This window comes from Lolium rigidum, chromosome 6 (genome assembly GCF_022539505.1).
Source record: "Lolium rigidum isolate FL_2022 chromosome 6, APGP_CSIRO_Lrig_0.1, whole genome shotgun sequence".
Lineage (NCBI taxonomy): Eukaryota > Viridiplantae > Streptophyta > Magnoliopsida > Poales > Poaceae > Lolium > Lolium rigidum.
Window position 1 is genome coordinate 71,401,342 of NC_061513.1, and position 21,837 is coordinate 71,423,178.

The 21,837-nt window shown below is 47.1% G+C and overlaps 1 protein-coding gene across 1 annotated transcript; it reads right to left on the reverse strand.

Annotated features, from left to right (window-relative positions):
* Positions 1–1,610: 1,610 nt before the first annotated feature.
* Positions 1,611–12,134, reverse strand: LOC124661971 (GABA transporter 1-like). The gene is made up of 5 exons (XM_047199863.1): positions 11,856–12,134; positions 9,593–9,823; positions 3,458–3,555; positions 2,721–2,907; positions 1,611–2,631 (listed from the first exon to the last, which is right to left on the reverse strand). The coding sequence occupies exons 1-5, from the start codon at positions 11,962–11,964 to the stop codon at positions 1,886–1,888; spliced, it is 1,371 nt and encodes a 456-aa protein (XP_047055819.1). The 5' UTR covers positions 11,965–12,134; the 3' UTR covers positions 1,611–1,885.
* Positions 12,135–21,837: the final 9,703 nt, after the last annotated feature.

The window sequence follows — 21,837 nt, forward strand, 5'->3', positions numbered from 1 at the left end:
AGAGCATCCGTTTGGGGGACGTCGCTCCTCAGTCGCGTCCCCCAAACAAAATTTCGAAATTTCGGAAATTTTAAACTTAACGAGATTCGATTAGATTCGTCCAAACTTACATAGATTCGAACGAAATTTGACTAAATTTAAACTAAACCTAATCTAGAACCACTTGCGGCGGCCGGAGGCGTCGTAGTACTGCTGGAAGTTGTACATGTCGTCGGTGATGACCTCCTGCTTGACGGGCTCGTCCTTCACCAAGCCGCTTGGTCCTGCCTCGCCGTCGTCGGTGAGGTCCGCCAGCGGCTTGCCGGAGTCGCGGATGGACATGGCGATCGCCGCGTCGAGGTCGCCCCTCCAGGCGTCCTTGTCGTTCATGGACGCCCCAGTCCTCGGGGTCGCCGCTGCTGCCGCTCGTACTCCGCCAGCAGCGCCGCCTGCGACGTTTCCTCCGGCTCCTCCTTCACCTCCGGCTTCGGGATGAGGAGGGCGCCGCCGCGCCTCCCTTGCTGCCGTCGGCTGCCGCTGCCGCCACGCCTCGTGTTGACGGGCGTCGCCGGCTCCTCCTTCACCTCCCGTTTGGGGACGGTGTAGGGCGCAGACCGGTACGACGAGGACGTCGTCGATCGCGCCGGTCCTGAGGAAGAAGAGTGCGAGGAGGACGAGTATCCTCGGCTGCCAGTGAGGAGACGGCGGCGGTGACGACGGCATCTCCAACCTTGGAGCGCCGTTGCGGATGCCGCGGATGACGTTCTCGAGGGTGCGTCCCGGAACACCCCAGAACAGGGCGCGGCCGTCCTTGTTCCAGCTTGTTGGGGCCGCCGATGAGCCCGTCGGTGCTGTGCATCTCGATGTCGTACTTCGCCTTGAAGTACGTCGTCCACCAGGCGTCGTTGTTGTCGACCGCCCACGTCGGATCCAACCGCTCCTCGGCGGTGAGTTGAGCCCGCCGGGCCTTGATGGCGTCCCTCCATTGATGCGTGCCCGGCTTCGGCGGCGGCGGGACGCCCATGCCATTCACGGCCATCTTCCGGCCGCCGCCGCTGGCAGCCGCATGTTCGGCGGGGCCCGGATACCGGGCGTGGTGCGGCGCCCACGCCTCCGGCACGGTGAGGCTGCCGCGGCCGAGGCCGTTCGCCGCGGCGATCTTGCGGGAGGACGAGCTCGACATTTTGGAGCGGCGAGGAGAAGATCCGGGAGGGAGAGGCGGCGGCGACGAGAAGGTTTGTGAGCGGTGAGAACTGCGGGCGTCTTAAAACAGCGGCGGCGGCGGGTGGTTGCACGCAATAACGCCGGCGCGGACGGCCACGCGGCCATGCACGACGAGACGCGTCCCTGCGTCGCCTGGGAAAACAGGGACGCCATTAACGTCGCTTGACCAAAGGTAGGCGACGGGATTTTAGCCTTCCATGCCGCTGACGGGTCAGCCCCGCCACTCCCCGCCTCGCTTTTCGGTGTGTCCGGCGTCCCCGGTGCGTCCCCTGTGGGACGGGGACGGGCTCGGGGCACTGGACACCGTATCGGGGCGCGCCAGACAAAAATGGGCTTTGGGGGACACGGCTGGAACACATTTTTTTGTCCGGCGCACCCCAAATCCCTTTAGGGGACGCTTTGGAGGACGCGGCTGGAGATGCTCTTAGAGCACACTTGATCTCTTCTCTCGTGAATGAAGAATCAGAGTATACATAATTGATGTTCTGAACCCTATCCGATCACACTCATTCGCCTACATGACTTATCCACAGATCAAAACTCGGTATGTACTTGATACGTGTCTCGATCAGCCGATCAGTATTTTCTAACGAATGCAGAGTTGCAATTACTTTCAGCTAGCTGCAAGGATGCTGCATTGTCGCTCCTCGATCGCGTGCTGCGTGAAGCCTCATCACCTTCCTCACACGTTGGCGAAGAGTTTGTAGGTGCCGGCGTCGAGTACGATCTGCCTGACGGCGGTGACGGAAGCGACGACTGCTAGCGCGGAGAAGACGACGGCGATGGCCGTGTTGAGCCAGAACACGACCCCCTTCTTAGACGGCTTGAACGTGAGGTTGTAGAAGATGGCTGGCACGGCGAAGTCGAGCGGCAAGAACCCGAACGCGCCGATGAGCGCGTTCATGTCCCCGAAGAAGGGTATCATCGCCGCGATGGTGGTGCCGAAGGCGACGGCGGCGGTGCGGGACAGCAGCCTCGGCACCACGTTCCGCGCGGCGTACTGCCCGGCCTTGGGGTCGGAGAGGAGGCCCTCGAGGACCTCGTTGGTGGGCTGCAGGTACACCGTGGCCGTGGCGGAGAGCTGCATGAGCGTGAAGAGCTCCGCCATGAGCAGCAGCCACTCCGGGATGACGGGCCTCCCGTCCACCATGAAGTTGTTGAGGAGCAGGCCCTGCGCGGCGTTGCCAAACGCCCAGTACCCCGCGGTGGCCACGCTGAAGAAGGTGGTGACCACCACGGCGTAGCAGAGGCAGAGGCCCTTGAACATCTTGCCCGTGACGGGCGCCGCCACCGTGGCCTGGATCTCCGGGATGATGCCGTTGCCGTAGGTGGTGGCGATGACGGCGATGGCGTTGAAGACGCCGTAGACGCGGGTGCTGGTGCCGCCGCGGATCGAGTAGTCCTTGGGGGGCGCTCTCTCGGAGCTCCCTGTATGCATGCAGAGCTCGTTAATCAGTTGAAACTTTTCATATTACTAGCACAAAGTTTGCGGACGGCGGGGCCGCCTGGGTACGTACCTAGGTAGATGCAGCCGGCGACGGCGCAGAGGCTGTAGGAGAGGCAGAGGAGGAGGGAGATGAGGTTGACGTGGCGGAGGGAATGGAAGGACGGCAGCTGCGCCAGGGTCACGAGGAAGACACCGAAGATGGCCACGAATACGTACAACTTGATGGTGCCACCAGGGTTAGCGATAAGGTAGATGGCCTGCAGTAAAAATCGTACATGTGAGTCCTAGGTCATCTACAATGAAAGGGTAGGTGTTTATATGAGTGCTTAGGTCATCTACAATGCTAGGTGCTTATATGAATGCTTAGAAAACAAATCAAGCATTTTCATAAGCATATGTGCTTATTTGTAGAGAAGAGGTGCGTATTAGGCATCTACCTATTATAAATAACCGCCGATGCTTAAACAAAAAATTGTGTATTTCTCTAAGCGCTTCTTCTAAGTATCTTGCATTATACATGCCCTAATCGTGCTTGCGTGCAAGGCCATGTACAGTAAGAGATGCTTAGAGGGGTATTAAGAAAAATAAATCAAGCTTATTGTTAAGCAATTGGTTCTTATTGTACATGAGAGGTGCCTACTACATGCCTAGATAGATAAATAAGCATAAGTGATTAGACAAAATTTCTAAACATTTCTCTGAACACCTTTTATTATACATGTCCTAAGTGCACCGTTAAAGATGTGACCGGCCCGACACAATGTCGGTCAGCCGGTGGTAGACTTGTAGTTAGTAACTTGTTCGTACCTTCATGCTTTGGCCGGCAAGGAGAGTGGACGCCACGACTGCCCCGAAACACACCAGGAACTGGATCGGCCCGATGTAGTACCGTCCCCATGCAGGCCCTGCATCAAAGAGAATGTGGGTTATAGGTTAATTCGAACATGCACACATTAGCACACATGATACTCTTGTACACAAAAAAACATGTCAGTAATACTTACCCCCGTCCATAATTCGTACTGCAAATTTGGATCTATCTAGACATATTATGTAAATAAGAGCTGTGTTACGGTGATTGGGTGCTACTACCCGGTACTACGGAGTACTACCACTCTGATTAATTCTGGCCGTCCGATTAGCCTATTTAATTTACTTTCTAATTAATATCCTGAGGGGTATTAAGGTACATTCACGCTGCATAACTGCCCACGCACGACCAGCCTTTGCGACTAGCCCCTTGCCAGACGCACCGCCCCCCACCTTGCCTCCGTTCCTTATCCGCCGCCGCCGCTGCTCGCCGGAAGCAGAACCTGCTCGCCGAACGCCCATCAGCTCGCCTACGCGCTTCCCAGCCGCTCGCCTACGCGCCGCCCAGCCGCTCGCCGACGTGCCGCCGAATCAGCGCTCCGCCTCCGCATCCACCGCTCTTCCGATCGTCTTCCTCACGTAGGAGCTCGGCTGCCTCGCCTGCTCGCACTCGAGCTCGTCCGCGCCGTACAGGAGGTAGCTCGCTCCTCTCAGCAAGTGCACTGGAACGGGGCCGTCGAGGATCTCCCACTACGAACCCACAAGGCGGCGGCTGCCGTTCGCTCCACCATCACCTCCGCGCCGGCGATCTCCACCAGAAAGTGCAGAACTCCTTAAACACATCTAGGTACACATTCAACCCAAATCAGCTTGCATTTTTTGAGATTTTGGTACAAGATCATGTCATATCTCAGGTGTTTGTGCAACATGTATGCCGTTATTAGCATTCACGGCAACCAGGGCACACAGACTAATCACAAGTTCATGCATATGCACAACCAGAGGAAATGTTAGTATTTTCTTACAGAAAACATCTAAAGATATGTATTCTACGAAACTACAAGAAACAGTAGTTAGAGCCCATCTTCTTGTTGTCATCTAACAACTGAATATTCCTGGAGAAAAATAATCAGAGCTACACTTGTCATTTGATACCATATGTACATGGTTAATTAAGTTTTGCAATATTAAATATTCCTGGAGAAATATATAGTGAAGAAAGAAATAGTTGTTTGTAATTTTGGAATCCGAGACATATGAATGTCACGCTCTCCTGCACACCCTTTTGCTTCCTGCATACACATTGGAAATTCAACATTGTATTTGCAACCAGGAAGAAATAAAAAAATTCACCAGTTGAGGATACCACTCTTTCTGTTATCTTTGCATATGTTGCAAAAGTAAGTTCGTTGATGTGTTGGTAGTTGCACAAGCTTTATTATACAGTAAGACAATTTTGAAACATGACGTCACTGTCCAGATAAATTTTCAGATATATGTTATAGTATAGGATCACTAGAAGTGTAGCACCAAGAGGCAACAATGCGGGTTTACTAGATTGTGAGCGACACTACACATTGTCACTAGCCTATTATGTCCTGTTGCTATTGGTATCTGCATATATGGCACTATGGATATGGAGGTACTCTAAGTAGGCTGTTGGTACAATGGTACTCAACTTCTGGCACGATTCGCTTCTAATTTTCGTAAAAAAATCACCATTCTGACATTTGTGTGTGATATGCAGGAAGACATGGGTGATGAGTCCACATATGATTACTATGACATCGTCAAGAAGACAATTGCTAGTGAGGATGATGGATTTGAGTTCTATAACAGCTATGCTCTTGAGAAAGGTTTTCGTGTGCGGAAAAGCTATAAAGGAGAAGCCCTACAAAGCCAGAATGCCAGAGGTTGACAAGTGCAATGCTGCAGAGGACGACATCCAGGTAATCAACATCCAACTGATGCCACCAAAAAGGAAGAAAGCCCTCCAGATGATGCCAGTAAAAAGGAAATCATCCCTCCAATGCCAATTGGCAGCAAAAATCGGAAACGTGGGCATCCAAGGAAGAATGAATCACCTAAACCTACTAATTCTGTAAAAGATCGATACAAATTAGCCACAGATGCTGACATTGGACTCGCGGATCAAATCATGGTTCCCAACAGGTGAGCCCATACAAGGAACTATGAAGCTCACAGGGAGTGGCAGTTTCAGATGATGTGCTCTTATAGCATGTGACAATTTACAAACAGCTGTGTTCTTCAATCCATGGCTATACTTAAGTTCTGCTGTTTTCTCATATTGGTGGTAAACTTGTAATTTTATCTTCGAACCGATCTGGAGTGTTGTTACATTTTAATGTAAGCCATATGTTTGGCTTGACTATTTTACATGACTACTCAATGCTGCAGTGTTGCTGGTGTGTTATTGAAAATTATCCTCGAATCTCGAGTTAAGCAGAACTTGCCTTCCTCTGCTTCTGTTCACCCTTGTCGTCAACCATGATGAGCTTTGGTGAAGACCCATAAGCATATCCTAATGAGAAACCTATATACAAGTACAATGCTATATTGTATGTTTACTGCTCAGCTGCTCATTTTCAGCCTTAAAAACATCGTTTAACACCCTAAAGAACAAGTTCTATAATCTTGTGGAATGTCAAAAATTAAAGGTAACACATGCCATGCATGTCTAATAAATCAATAGATACCATGATACACTTAGCCTAATTATTCACTGCAAAAAAAACTTATTCTCAAACTAGTTGATGGCAATCAACAGGTAGTGGGATCAATTCGTGCTTGACCAACGCTTTACCTTTGTTATATTCTTAAAGCAAATGGCATGTCAAAAAATGAATTCAAAACTATATGCAGTATCCCTACTGAATCTATAATTCTAGATACAGGAGAAATCAACGAACAGCAGCTCCATTCAGGACGTGGATTCGTTGGAGAAGCAACCATTCTTACTGCACATGGCCATCAGTGCATTTGCAACTCGGAGGCTGAACCCAAAAAAAGTACATCTGACCACACGACGTGCCAGCCACTCGCAGCTTTGACACGCCGCTTGGAGGCTACCGCCGGCTCCACCTCCTTTGCGACTTTGCGTTGGCCCGGCGCCGCACCGGGATGCCGTCTGAGAGGAGCTCTGCCTCCGACAAGTAACGCCGGCGTCTAGTCGTCCGGCGGACCCGAACACCTGCAGCTTCTAGCCTTCTACGCCGCGCTCGACCAACAGCCGGCTCCACAGCTCATCTGCCTCGCCCCGGTGGTCCACCGGGGGTGAACTGTAGGATGTTGGAGAGCTCCACGCCTCGCGGACAGAGCACGTCGTCCTGGAAAAAAATACCATGCAGCACGGCACAAGGTGCGGCCGCCATCCAGCACGGTGCCGGAGTGGCGCTCGGAAAGGGCTCCCGGAAAGGGGATTTTTGCACGGGCTAGAGGATGGCGGAGGTAACCGAGCGCGGTCGGGCGGCGAAGCAATACGCCGGCGGGGAGGGGGTAGCGGTTGGAAGGGAGAACAGGGCGCAGGCGCCAGGGCGGCGACGCAGGGAGGGCATATGGCGGTGGCGGCTCCATGGCGCGACGGGATATTGGAGACTGAAGTGAACGAGATGAGAGATGCCATCTGACGCGAAATTACCTAACTACCCTTCTATTAAATTAATATAAATCAATAATTCCAGTACTTTCCTGTACTTACTTTTTAGTACTTTGTGGTACTACTATTTTTTGCACCGTCAGATTAAGTAGCTTGAACGGCTTCTAAATTCCCCAATCATAGTAAAAGTTGTATGTAAATAAAACAGCCGAAACTGCGACAAAAATTATAGAATGGGGGAGAAGTTATTGGCGTAAACCACCAACCTGATGCTCAAATTCACTGAATTGTACCAGTTTATGATTTGCGGGAAAAAAATTCAAATCGCTAACTAAACACGAAATAATACATTTTCTGACTAGTGGGACCCACCTATCATGATGTCGTGGCACAAAACCTAGTGAACTTGCTGATGCAGACAGATGGCCGCGCAATTGAAAAATCTAATTATCTGAAAATAAAACCACCATGCCACCATTACCGCCTCCGGTACCACAATCACCAATGCACTCTGGCGAGGCACGTTGTCGGCCGCCATTTCCTTCCCTCTCTTCCTTACCAGCCACCCATCCCTCTATCCCCTCTCTCTCTCTTTCTATCCCACTTCTCTTTGCAGATCCAGTGTATGCTAGAGACCTAGACGAAGGAACCCCCGATGGTGGAGCTCGCGTACAAATTCGGGACAAAACGGTGATTACGCTAGAGCCAAGCCAACGGTTCGACGAAGGAGACCACCTCCTAGTTTTTGTTTGATTTCTTCCACTTTCTCCGTTCCACGAAGGTTGTCTGAGATTTGCATTTAGATGTATCTAGACTAGATAAATCTAAATTTTAACAAATCTAGATAACCTGACGGAGGGAGTATGGGTGTGTTTGGTTTGAGCCCCAATAAGCCCTACCAAAATTTTGGCAAGGTGTTGTTGTTTGGATTATAGCCATTGCTCTTCCAAATTTTTGGTAGACTAGTGCCTCCATTTAGGTTTGTAACCAAACCGACTTATGCATTGACAACTCAAACTGGCTAGTGCCTGATCTGATTTCAATTCAATGAAAACAGATATTAATAATGTTTTTTAAAGAATGCAGGCAAGAAGAGAGAAAAAAATTGAGATAGCAAAATCATAAGTGACTATTGCAGTGCGCTGAACACCTAAAGAAAACAAATTCTAGTGGTAGTTCTTTCTTTAACGGAATGTTTCCTAGTAGTAGTAGTAGTTAGCAGAGTACTGCTGGCTTTAGGAAGAAAATAGAGCGCTGAATTGTTGTTGGTACGTACTCCAATCAAGGAAAACAATCATTGATTACACCGGGCCCACCAGGAAGACCCGAGCGGGCGGGGCAGCCAATATTTTGGCGCACGATTTCCGCGCCATCAGCTCGCCCTTGCGTGGGCGAAAATTACGTGGGCAGGCTCGGGCGAACTTTGGTGAGCCAATATATTGGCGTTAATCCAAACAGCGACTAATGTCGTGGGCTTGCCAAATTTTTGGTATGGTAGGCATTGGCTATAATCCAAACACACTCATATCTTTTAGACTAGTCACAATGGGAAGTATCATACACTAGTATCATGCACATGATACTAGTTTATGATATCAACCCCACAATGCATAGGATACCAAGATTTTCTAATTGGGATGTCAAGTGAACCCTTATCCACCTGAGCAAACTGGTTCTGACATGTGGCCCACCTGTTGAAACTGTCAATTCGCGTTTAATTTCCAATTATGTTTTAAGGAGAAAGTGGTGAATTTTTTTCCAGACATATAAACTGGTATCATTCGGGGAACATAGAGTGTGGTTTTATGCTAGTACTCCCTCCGGAGGGAGCGAGTCCTTCGAAAATTTCTTCAGTGTCGGCCACGAGTCCACGATAGTACCATAGGCCCATAGCGGCAGCGTCGACCAGATCTGTCGCCTGTGCGCGACGCATGACTCGCAATTATTGGAAGAAGCTCACAGCTCACGTGATGGCATGCCACTCCTTCAGCTTGAAAGCCTGAATCTATCCTACCCTGACTGTCGGCTTGTCCGATTGAGTTAGTCCTTGGCCACGTGCTTTGACCCGCCTGCGAGCTCACATGGCCATTGGCCTAGTCCAACAACACTCACTCCTCCCGTAGTCCCGTGCCTATCGGTGCACTCTGCGCTTGTCTCGCATCATGCTCCGATGCTCGATCGGTCAAGGTCGACTAAACGCTGGATTTATACTCAAAACAAAATATGAGTAAACCCGAATGACGGCAGGATAATGCCACGAATAGGAAGATAAAGCATCGATATAGCTGTGTGATTGTGTCATAATGTCGGACATGGACGTGAACCTGTTTTGGCCGTACACGGCGGTGGCCTGACCGGGCAGTGAAACTGTCACTACAGTTATGATGCGTTAATTATTGGGTGTGGCAAGTTCTCAAAGACCGAGAACTATGCTATTCTCACTTAGGTGATATTATGGAACGTTAGTTGAAACTCATAACTAACACAAGTACATGCAACTTTGTGTACATACTGACCTAGTATGTCGGTGGCCATGTCCCTGAAGCGGAGCTGTCGCCGGCCCTGCTGCGCGTGGTGCTCCAGGACGCGGGAGATGAGGTTGTAGGAGTAGAAGGTGACGGCGGCGCCGACGACGAGGCAGGTCATCCCCGCCGTCCACCCCAGCGACGCGAACGCGAACGGCAGGCTCAGCAGCGGCGGCGCCACGATCGAAGTCGTCAGGTGATACCCGCAGTGCAGCCACGAACCTGCAACATACATACACATGCAGTCAGCAACACGTCGGAGACTGCGCTCGATCCACGGAACGCCAATACATATGTTGTTCATTCTTAACTACACACGATGCCATGCATGCACATGAAGATTGCACATGCTGTCAGAAATGGGGTCGATCGTCCACTGGAAGAAGAAGATTGCTGCTCGATCGGTAAAATGTCGCTGGAGTGTGAGCTTTGATCGAGTGGTGGTAAAGAATTCCATGCTATGTCACTGCCGTGTGCGACTGTGCCGTCTACGTCGATATAAACCCCACCATATGCATCACATCGAAGAAATCATGTGGCGATTGCCCCATATACTTAAATTGATTGTTACCGGCCTGTGCTAAATTTCTCAAGGTGTACGTCAGCGCACTCAATGCCTCTCCTGAAAATCGGTAGACTGATCGGAGAAAAAGTCGAATATATGGTTCAGGGGTCAACACCGAAGACCGGGCGAGATTGGATTTGTCAAGCCAATGCCTACTATATAGTGTTGGATGGGTACGTGACAGAAAACCTACACGCGCGCGCACTTGTTTTCCATCGTCTCTGAAGTGGATCAAGCATGATGATTAGCATCGAATATACCGGCAGACCTACGTGTGTGGTCTACCTCTGGGATATCTACCATTCGTTTGCAATGTGCACGCATGATGTATCGACGCGACGGTGACGGGCACCGGTACACACGATGCGTGCACACAAGGCTATAAATCACCCACGATTTACCAGCGATTTTCTTGGAATTCATTTGGCAATCCGAAAGTTCAATTCCAAATGACGCCTTAATTTTGATTTTAATTGTTGTTGGCAAGGCCTACTATAGTGTTGGATGAGTTATTTTTGTAGTTGCAATTGAAAAAAAAATCAGTTGCAATCTTACTTGTAACTAAATAAATTTCAGTTGCAATTCAAAACTTGCAACTCAAGTGCATGAATGACAATGTAAATTTAATCTTGCAGTAGTCTACTGAGTACTAGCTTAGTTTTCAGTAGACTAGCAACTCCTGAGAATTAACTTAGTTTTCGTTTAGATGATGACATCAAATTTCAGTTGCAACCCATATTACAACTTATGACTAGCACGAATAACATAGGTAGTCAAAATACTGCTTACATCAAAGACTAAGGACTAGAGAGGGGTACATTGACTATTAACGTAGCATAATATTGACTATAGTTACTGGAGTAATTGTTGTTCTGATTGGCTAGTTGATGATATCCTTGTTTAAAGAAAGTGAAGTGCACATGGATGAGTATGGCTATGATATGGTCAGGAATCCCGGCATGCCGCAAGTACTATTTTTGTTTGTCTCATCTTTCTTTGCCGATAAAGAACATTTGAGCGAGCACCGTGCAGAGGGGGGAGAAAGTGAAAGAGAGAGATATGCAGTGAAAAGACAGGTACGTAGAAAGCATCACTCTCATAAAGTAAATAGCGAAAAAAAAAAAGGAGTAGCTTGAAAGTTGAAAGGATAGATGGGCAAGGCCAATTCAAACATATGCATCCTTTCAACTACGTCACCCAAGAACTTTTGATCAGGAGATCCCAAGATGTGGCACTGTAGGATGAGATGAGCAAAATCTATCGCTTTGAAAAAAAAGAGCATATGATGAGCAAATCATACTAATTACAGCCTACTACGTTACCTTCCGAGAACATCGGCTTCGTCTCGCTAGTATAGCCAAAATCGCCTTGGTGCTTGCTGGCTTTATATGGTACGAGTAGTTTATACTTTTTGGCTACTTATTACAAGCTAGTTTTTCTGGAAGAATAGATCAGTAGTCCCAAGCACACCGTGGTATACTGAAACTCAGCATCGATCAGTCCGCGCGCGGACCATAATAATATGATACTGATGCTCGATCGGCAGCAAGCGAACACACACACGCTACGTGCTCGACCGGCGAGCGCGCGTGCTCCAGAAAAGAAAAGATGGAGGAACAAGAAAGGCGAAGAAGATGGGCCTGCGCGCGGGAGTAGTTAGTTTGAGGCGATGGAGCGAGAGGAGGGCACCTTTGGACTGGAGCACGAAGAGTGCGCCGGCGTCGAGCTTCTGGCCGACGGTGTCGCCGCCGGCCTCCATCTTCTTCGCCTCCTCCTCGTCCCGGCTCGGAGCTCCCATGGCGTCTAAGCTCTGCTAGCTCCTGATGAGTCCTGACACACAGAAGGCAGGGGCCGGCAGGACCGGGGTGGCTAACTAGCGGAGCTAGCTAAGCCGAGCCACCAGTGCCGGACTCACACGTAGTAATCCCTCTCGTCAGGTCGACAGGGCTAACTAGCTACCTCTGTTCCTCTTTGCCTCTCTCGCTCGACTACACGACGGGAGGCGCACCTCTATATAGGCGCGCGCCGCGTGCCCAGTGCCCCGTCTGCGTAGCACTGTGCCACACGAAGTGCGCACGCGATTCACTGATCCACACATCTCTCGCCGCATCAGGCTCCTAAAAACAAGCTCGCTCGCATAGTACGTGTTACCCATTCAGCGATGTTTCAGGTAGCCAGCCGCAACCGGCGACGCCCGGCGAAATGATCTACACGTTCACATGCCTACAACGTTTTCAGGCGGCCGCCCGATAGAAACGCCAACTTTTTTCCTCCCCGGGTGGAACGGCCGAGGCCGACGCGCATCTTGATGGGACAACGGTACTACCTCCATTCCAAACTAAACGTCGAAGTTTTAGTTAGATGTCCGATATGTCTACAAATTAAAATGTATTTGTATTTAGATATATATATCAGTATCTAGATATAAATATGACACTTAATTTGAAACGGCGGAAATAATTGTGAGCGGTAACTTAACCACCACCAACCGGTGAACAGAGGTGTAGATCGATAGCGTATATGAGGAGTAAGATCATCTCCAACCGCGTCCCCCAAAGCGTCCCCAAAGAAATTTGGGGCGCACCGGAAAAAAAATGCGTTCCAGCCGCGTCCCCAAAGCCCATTTTTGCCCGACGCGCCCCGATACGGTGTTCGGCGTCCCGAGCCCGTCCCCATCCCACAGGGGACGCACCGGGCACGCCGGACACAACGAAAAGCGAGGCGAACCGACGCGGGCCCGACCCGTCAGCGGCTCGGAAGGCTAAAACCCCGTCGCCTACCTTTGGTCAAGCGACGTTAATGGCGTCCCTGTTTTCCCAGGCGACGCAGGGACGCGTCTCGTCGTGCATGGCCGCGTGGCCGTCCGCGCCGGCGTTATTGCGTGCAACCACCCGCTGCCGCCGCTCTGCAGTTCTCACCGCTCACAAACCATCTCGTCGCCGCCGCCTCCCCCTCCCAGATCTTCTCCTCGCCGCTCCAAAAATGTCGAGCTCGTCCTCCCGCAAGATCGCCGCGACGAACGGCTTCGGCCGCGGCAGCCTCACCGTGCCGGAGGCGTGGGCGCTGTACCACGCCCGGTATCCAGTCCCGCCGGACATGCGGCTGCCAAGCAGCGGCGGCTGGAAGATGGCCGTGAACGGTATTAGCGTCCCGCCGCCGCCGAAGCCGCGCACGGACCAATGGAGGGACGCCATCAAGGCCCGGCGGGCTCAACTCACCGCCGAGGAGCGGCTGGATCCGACGTGGGCGGCCAACAACAACGACGCCTGGTGGACGACGTACTTCAAGGCGAAGTACGACGTCGAGATGCACAGAACCGACGGGCTCGTCGGTGGCCCCAATAGCTGGAACAAGGACGGTCGCGCCCTGTTTCTGGGGCGTTCCGGGGCGCACCCTCGAGAACGTCATCCGCGGCATCCGCAACGGCGCTCCAAGGTTGGAGATGCCGTCGTCACCGCCGCCGTCTCCTCAATGGCAGCCGAGGAGGACGACGTACTCGTCCTCCTCGCACTCTTCTTCCTCGGGACCGGCGCGATCGACGCCGTCCTCGTCATACCGGTCGGCGCCCTACACCGTCGCCAAACGGGAGGTGAAGGAGGAGCCGGCGACGCCCGTCAACACGAGGCGTGGCGGCAGCGGCAGCAAGGGAGGCGCGGCGGCGCCCTCCTCATCCCGAAGCCGGAGGTGAAGGAGGAGCCGGAGGAAGCGTCGTAGGCGGCGCTGCTGGCGGAGTACGAGCGGCAGCAGTGGCTCATCGCCAGCAGCGACGACCCTGAGGACTGCCCAGGTCTGCGGGCGGCGTTCTTGGTGTAATATCCCAGGTTTAGAGGCAAGAAAAAGAGAGAACACGAGAGTGTGCATTGCATTCATGCATAGAAAATCCGGGGAATTTTCGCGCATTCATCTAAAACACAAAGTGATCGAGGTTTCTCTTGTGTCGATGGAATTGATGTGTGTCATCCACACAAGTGCGATAAATTTCGACATGACCTTTGTTGATTTATTACGTTTTCAAGGGAAATAGTTTGAATTCAAATTCAAATATGAAAGACATAATTCAAATAATAATTTGAATTGGAATTTGAATTCTAAACAATTATATAAATACAAAGTAAATATAAGTAGAAATGAGAATCAAATATTACAAATAATATTTCACATAAGTATTTCATTTACAACAATTATTGAATATTACATGTTGGAAAAGAAATAGAAGATTACAAAAGTAATAAAGGGAAATCCTAAACTAAATCTTCATCTTCCAAATATCTCCCAATCTTCTTATTCTCTCCCCGCAAAAGAAAAATAAAGCAAATACAAAGAAGAAATAATATTGGGTTAATGTTAAAATGTTTGTCTCCATATTTTGGGAGACAATTTTAATATTGGAGGCTAGCTAATGAGAATTAGGAACTTGTCCTAGTCCTCAAATGGTGATTAGAGGGATTTATTCATATTTAGGCAACATTTGGATCAGCTAAGTATGTTTTGGGTCAATCTGGATCAATTTGATCATAAGGCAGCAGTCAACAAGTAGGCATCAGGAACAAGTGGCAGCAGCTGATCCACATCAGAGAATGGTAAGGCAACCATAAGATAATTCTATTCATTCTTAGGCAACAAGGCAACAATTTGCATATCCCTCTAATCTAGCTAGAATCCTTCAAAAGCCACATAGTTGATTAAATGAATCATGATTGACATGGAAAAGTCAATATGATCCGAATACAATTATCCTGAGCCACATATTAATTAAGCAAGGCCTAATTAAATCATAGACACATGGCCCATGAGACAATAATTGAGCTCACATGTTACTAGTTCAGTAAACAAAGGAAAACTGACAGCCCAGGGAGAGATATTTTCATGGATAAGGCAAGGGTAGTGGTATGATTGCAACAAGGGAAAAGTGAGGCAACATTGAAACTTGTACTATCAGGTGATGTCACTACAAGCAGCTTACACACACATGCAAACACATGTGTTGTCAACACCACAAATAGCAGCCCTGCAGATATAAATAGTACAGAGTAGTGGTGCTAGCAGCTTTGTTAGCACATACACACCTCTCCGACCGCACCCTTTGTTCTTTTCATTGCCAAATACAGTATCAAAAGCTTATGAGCACACACACTTCAACCAAATCAACCGAGTGGTTCATCTAGCCAAATCCACCTCATAATATCATCAGTTCTAGCTGAATACATGCATATCAACTAGAATCACAAGAACACACCCATATATCTTAGGACAGCAAGAAACCAAGATCATAAGGATGCAGATCAAGAAGCTAGCAAGGAGGAGCAGACATGCCACAAGAAGCAGCACACTTCAGTAGCCAGATGAACCAGCTATCTAGCTACAAAAGAGAAGCAGGTATACACCAACTAAAGATCAGGAACATTTGTTCTTAATTTGCATCCCGGGGAAAAAGGGAAGTGTGATATGCAAAGCAATCAGATCCATCTATCCTTCAACTAGAATTATATCTAGGAGGACTGGAGGAATCTTTTCCTCTCAGATCTGCATAGAAGTGCTATGCCAAATCATCACTGAGAATTAAAAGCCCACAATAGCATCAGTTCTTATCAAGAAATTGTGCCTCAGACTATTGCATCATTGGCTAGGCCAAGAAATAAGCATAGTAATGTTCTTATCAGTTTATATACAGAGGAAAGAGAAACCATCTGTAAAGGTAGCAAGATCCATAAATACAAGCCAGCCATCAAGTAAATCAGGTCTCTGTACACATCAATACTGGCATAGTGCCATAGCTCAACACATGCTTGAGATCAAAACAAATGTAACCAAATCCTTTAAACTGAAATTATACATTCAGTTTTGTCAGATTAATGACACCACAGACTACACATGCTTTGGAGGATTAATCCATCCAAAAGGGAAGCATTTCAGTTCACATATGAGTTACCAATCTTAAGCATATAATATAACTCACTAGCATCAGTACTGGACTGATAATTTTACAAGTCATATAGCACATGTATAGCACTCCCAATCATATGCAATAATCCGGCCAAGCACCCACAAGTTCTTGGCCAACAAATCCATAGCCATATAGAATGCCGAGAGACAGAGAGAGAGGGAAAGAGGGTATGAGTAGCTCACAGTGTTATAGAGGAGTAGTCGTAGCGGTTGACGCCGGGGTTGCGTCGGCGACGCCGTCCTGCTGGCGTCGAGGTCGAAGATGCAGTGTGAACAGCGACAGCACCACCAAGTACACCGACGCCAAGGTTGCGTCTATGGCGCCATCCATCGATGTCGAGCACCGCAGCTCACGAAGCACCACCACCACGAGCAACACCGGAGCCACACCACCAACACCACCCGCTCCACTAGTACCGCAGCACCGCAGCACACCACCGGGACACCACCACGTGAGGAACCGGAGCAGCCGGGTAGGGCAGACTCGGAGCCGGGGCTTGAGACGCTCCAAGGGAGGTCCCGTTTGCCGAGAGTGCAGCCGGAATCGGCCGGCAACGGCCGGATATACCGGTGGCAGACCTAGGGTTCCAGGGGTCGGGATCCAGAGAAAGGAGTGGGGAAAATCAAATCGAATTGGATAGAAGGATAGAGCATGACGAGGCGGACCACATCTCCACCACGCCGGCGTCGGGGAGGACCAGAGTCGGGCAGGAGTGAGAGGCGGCGCGGCGGAGCAATGGTCGCCTGGGCAGGAGCGAGAGGGACGAGAGAGGAGGAGGTCGTCGAGGGACTGAGGAGCTGGGTCGGGGTTGGGTTCACCTGACCCAACCTGACCAACTCGGCTGGGCCAGGTTTGGGCCAAGCCAATTGGGCCAGCCCAACAGACCACTTGGTCTATTGGTATTTTTTTTATTTGTTATTTTTAGGAAAATCTTTTAAACATTTAAGTAAAATAAAAATAAATCAATAAGTAGAAGTGAGTATCATAAAATGACCTCTATAAATAAAATAGAAAACAAATACTTAAAGTTTAAAAGAACAACAATATGAATTTCCTCTAAAATTTTAGAAGACCAAATTTAAATCTTAAACTATTAAAAACCTAAAAACTAAGGAGATAATTTCTTGTTTCAATTCTTCACATATGCCATATAAAAACAACAATTGTTTCTTAATGGTTATGTTTAATCACATGAGAATCCAAATTGACCATTACTTCAATTAAAACCCTAAACCCTAATAGTATTTATCATATTTAAGTCTTTTGAAAAATAATATAGTGTTAAATCCATTATTACTCCTATCTTCAATTTAGTAATAATCTCTACCAATTATCATGTTAATAATGAAATCAAAATTTAGAAACCCTAATTCTAATATAAACAAGAATCTTGGTTCCATCATTTTATGAGATCATCCTAAAATAGTTCCAATCCTAAAACCCTAGGGGTTTAGCCCATGTGACCATAGCAACTTCACCTTTACATGTAAAACCTTAATAAACAACCAATGAGTGCATACTCATGATCCACTAAAATAAAACTAGGTACAATTCACATGAGACCATCATTTCATGTCTTTATTTTTGGTTAACACCTATATATGATCCACTAGTACCACTTAATTGCAAACCCTAGCTTGCTAACCTCACATTGACACCATTGAGCACTATTCCTATATACCACACCATTCGGATCAACCTCAATCATCAAACCCTAGTAGCACTATAATGATAAACCCTAATACCCAACTTGTGTAGTAATGCACATCACATGCCCCTGTTCCACTACACCCTACTTAAAGATCATAAACCACTTAGCTTGGAAACCATTAGTGAGTTCTTAGTGAAACAAATAAGAAGTTATAGTAAACCTAACCCATAGTAACCCTAATAGCTAATTATAGAACCATCTTAATAACCATCCTTGGATATGATGCTTAGAATAAACCATAGCAATAAACTTACCAATACTTGCTATATAGAAACCCAATCCAAGTTAAGAATCAACTAGTTACTATTAGTGAAACTAAATGAACCCAATAGTAAACCCTAGAGTTACATAGCTCCTATATATAGTAGTTCATATTCTTATTTAACTTGTTCTTCAAAAGTTATTCTTTTGGAGTACAAATGTTAATCAAACCATAGTTCTTATTTGAAGTACTTACTCTTTATTAATCAACATGTTCTTCAAAAGTTATTCTTTTGAAGTATAATATAAGTAATCATCAACCATGTCCCGTAGAACCTAAAATTGACCACTGTTCTTTACATATTGTTCCACCACTATTCTTTATGTGTGTACTTGTTATGATTTCTTATATCACTTGATTATGATGCTAATATAACCAAACCCTAATAAGAACCTTGTTTGAGAACCATTCTAAAAGTGCAAAACACCCTAAAGAAATCTGTACAACTCATCAATCTTAAATCATCGGGATTAGGTTACGCTCGGGACGATTGCATTTCATACTATGCATTATAGCATTATTGCCAGTTCTTTAAACATTGTCCTTACCGGACGATGATGGTATTTCAGCATTTGGACTTCTCACGTATCGGAGCTTTTGCCTGCATAATCTCGCGATCAAGAAAGGCAAGTTCATCGCTTGCTCATGTCATTTGATTATTTTTATCAAATTATATGCAAAGTACTATACTTATCACTCATGCATTGAAAAGCAAAGTATTATTTTACAATTATGAATATGACTATGTGGTGGGCAATGGAACCATGGTATGTGTTGATATGGTGGAGGTTCCATTGCATGGGTTATATCACCCTAGGATTAATTACCAATGCCAGTCCGAGTGATTCTAGCGCCGTACATATCGCGTTGACCATAAGATCTATAATGGCTCGCGGGAAGTCAGCTTTATCTTTTCCCTTCGCACGCCAACGGATTGGTAGAGACGGTGGGGTGTTGGAGGCACTGCCGCAATAGGTTGGGATATCCTTTTAAATCCCCATCCATTAGTGATGTTAATCTCTACCATCTATGATGGATTGTCCGGAGTACACCATGAGTAAAGCCGTATTATCGGGGAAGTCTACTCGGAGGTGTACGGTTGGACAAAAGGGTGGGTTTGCGGTGGTCGCGGAGAAGGCGGTGATTGGCTTGGATATTACACCCGGCCCCACACCAAGGAAGTGTGGACGAGAAACGCGTCTCGGCAAGGCATCAAGGATAAGTTCTCTTATGGGAAAAGTAACGCACCTCTGCGAGAGGATACTCGACTAGTATCTGTCACTCCCTGTTCGGGAAGGGAACTGCGAACGCGGCAGAAAGGAACTCCACGAAGTTACGGTCAACTCGTGAAGACCGACGGGCATAGTTTTCAGAATAAAATAAACCTTTTGAAGAAATGTTTATGAAAACTTGCATTGGCCTATGACTTTATGGTCTATGGTCGTAGCTAGTGCATGATACACATATTTCCTAATATGAACTTGCTGAGTACGCTCGTACTCATTCTATCTCGTTTGAACCCCCTTCTTAGATCAAAGCACTGAAGGAGAAACTACCGTGGAACTCGAAGACAAAGGAGTCAACTGCAACAAGATGAAGAATCCAATCAAAGAAGTCGATGGAGTTAACTTCTGCATCAGCTATACTGGAAACCTAGATTAGTAATAGAAGGGAACCTTTCCCTAATCCTAGCACCTAAGTAGCTAGATTTCTATAGCAAGCCAAGTAGCTCTTGAACTTAAGTTAGCAATAAGATAGACTACGAGTCGTTCTTCTGGAACTTTATTTGAAGTTTTACCTCACTCGTAAAGTAGGAGGTTGTGTTGATCTTATGTAAACGAGTTCATGTGTACTTCTATAGACATACCTTGGACTCGCATATGTTTCGTTGTACCACTCGAGAGATGTAATATGAGTGGAACGGTGTTTCACTTGTGTTATGTCAACGACTTGTGTACTACACCATGCGAGTGGTACTGCTGGGTCATCACAAGTTGGTATCGGAGCAAATGCTTTGACCTTAGGATTAAAACCCTTTAAAGGAGACCTATAGGTTTGGTAGTGTCTATAGGAAGTTGTCTTAGTTAAACCAACTATTATTTTGACTTGAGATGGGTATTCACTTGAGAATAATCCCGACACACTTGAGTCAATCTTTCTTATCTATATTTCTTAAATAAGGTTAATTAGTTATCTTGCTTCATTCCAAATAATTAAAACACCATTGAAGCTTAAGATAATGGGTGGTAGTAGACCGAGTTGGTATACAATACATGGTAGTCCAAAGAGAGGATACAACCATAAGGAAGATATCCTATTGGAAGAAGTATACCAATGCAAGTTATAGTTAAGTAAGAGTCATTAAAAAAAATGTCAAATGACTGATGTTAAGAAAGGGAGATAAGTTATATAAGGTAGTATATGTCTATGATAAGTCAATCATAGGAGGTAAGGAAGAGTGATAAGAGTTATACAACTCTACATTTCATGGTAAAGTGGGTAATCATATATGATTTACTTGAGAATCATGGTATGATGGAGTAGAACATCATAAGTACGATAACAAAAGAATGATAAGGAGTAAGGATTTAGGGAATAGTTCGAAAGCTTAGGCCTTAAAATCTCGGAAACTGTACCAAGTATGTTAGAATCATAGTCCTTAATTTAAAGAAGGCTTATTTAGAACATATCACATAGAGAAATCCTAGAGTATAGGTGGTATATTCTAAACAATTATGTGTTTAGAGTAGAAATATTAGAAATAATTGTATTATAGGAAGTAGTCTTCAATAGCACATATAGGGTATACTATTTTGTTAGTACTTCCAAAGAAAACTAGGTTAACTTCAACTATCCCAAGCCATTTTGTTTCAAGTTTGTCTCATTGCAAATGTGCAGTTAAGATAAATGTTGAGACAAATAGTAGAAATTCACGTATAAGTGCTATGTATCACAACCTAAGCCTATCTTATGTGGTGTTATATATTGCACATCTACACCTGATGTTTAGGGATGTCTTACCCAATGAGTATATTCAGGCATATAAGGATGTGTATTATGAACACAAAGCTGAATCTTCTTGGATTTTATTGGATTTTCATTGATTGACTAGATCCATACATGAAGTTTGACTTTGATATGCAAATGCATGTTGCCATATCAAGCTCTTACTTGATGTTATAGGTCTAGAGGGTAAAGGTATTCGTGTAAGGAAGTGATGAATTCTGAAGATTTGAAGACAAGATGAAGGTTCACTTGAAGAAGGAAGTAAGATTGTGGGAAGCAACCACAACAATCACTACAAGAAAAGTTGCCATGGCCGACGAAGTTGAAGTCGCGCCGTGGTTGCTGGTGTACCATGGCCGACGATTTTGGGTCCCTCCGTGGTGCATGTCAAAACTTTTTTTTCTCGTTTTTGAGGCCACCTAGCCCGACGAAAGCGGCCAAAACGTCGCGTATGGTGGCCCGGACGTGGTGCATCGCGAATTCTCGGGTTCGCCGGCCGAGTCAACGCAAATCCGCACCGCCGAGGGATGTAGGGCCCGGATGGCAGCCTCTCCGGCATTGTTTTTTTCTCGATCGCGCCATCTCGTTCAACGTTCTCCGATCGAGCCGTTTACGATGCGGGATCATGGGTCCCGCATGTCATCCTCTATGAACCAAAATTCTTTCTATTCTTGGATTTTTTTGACCCCCCGATTTCTCGGCTACTTCCTTTTTCTTTTGATCCCTTGCCGCCTTGGAAACGTTGAGA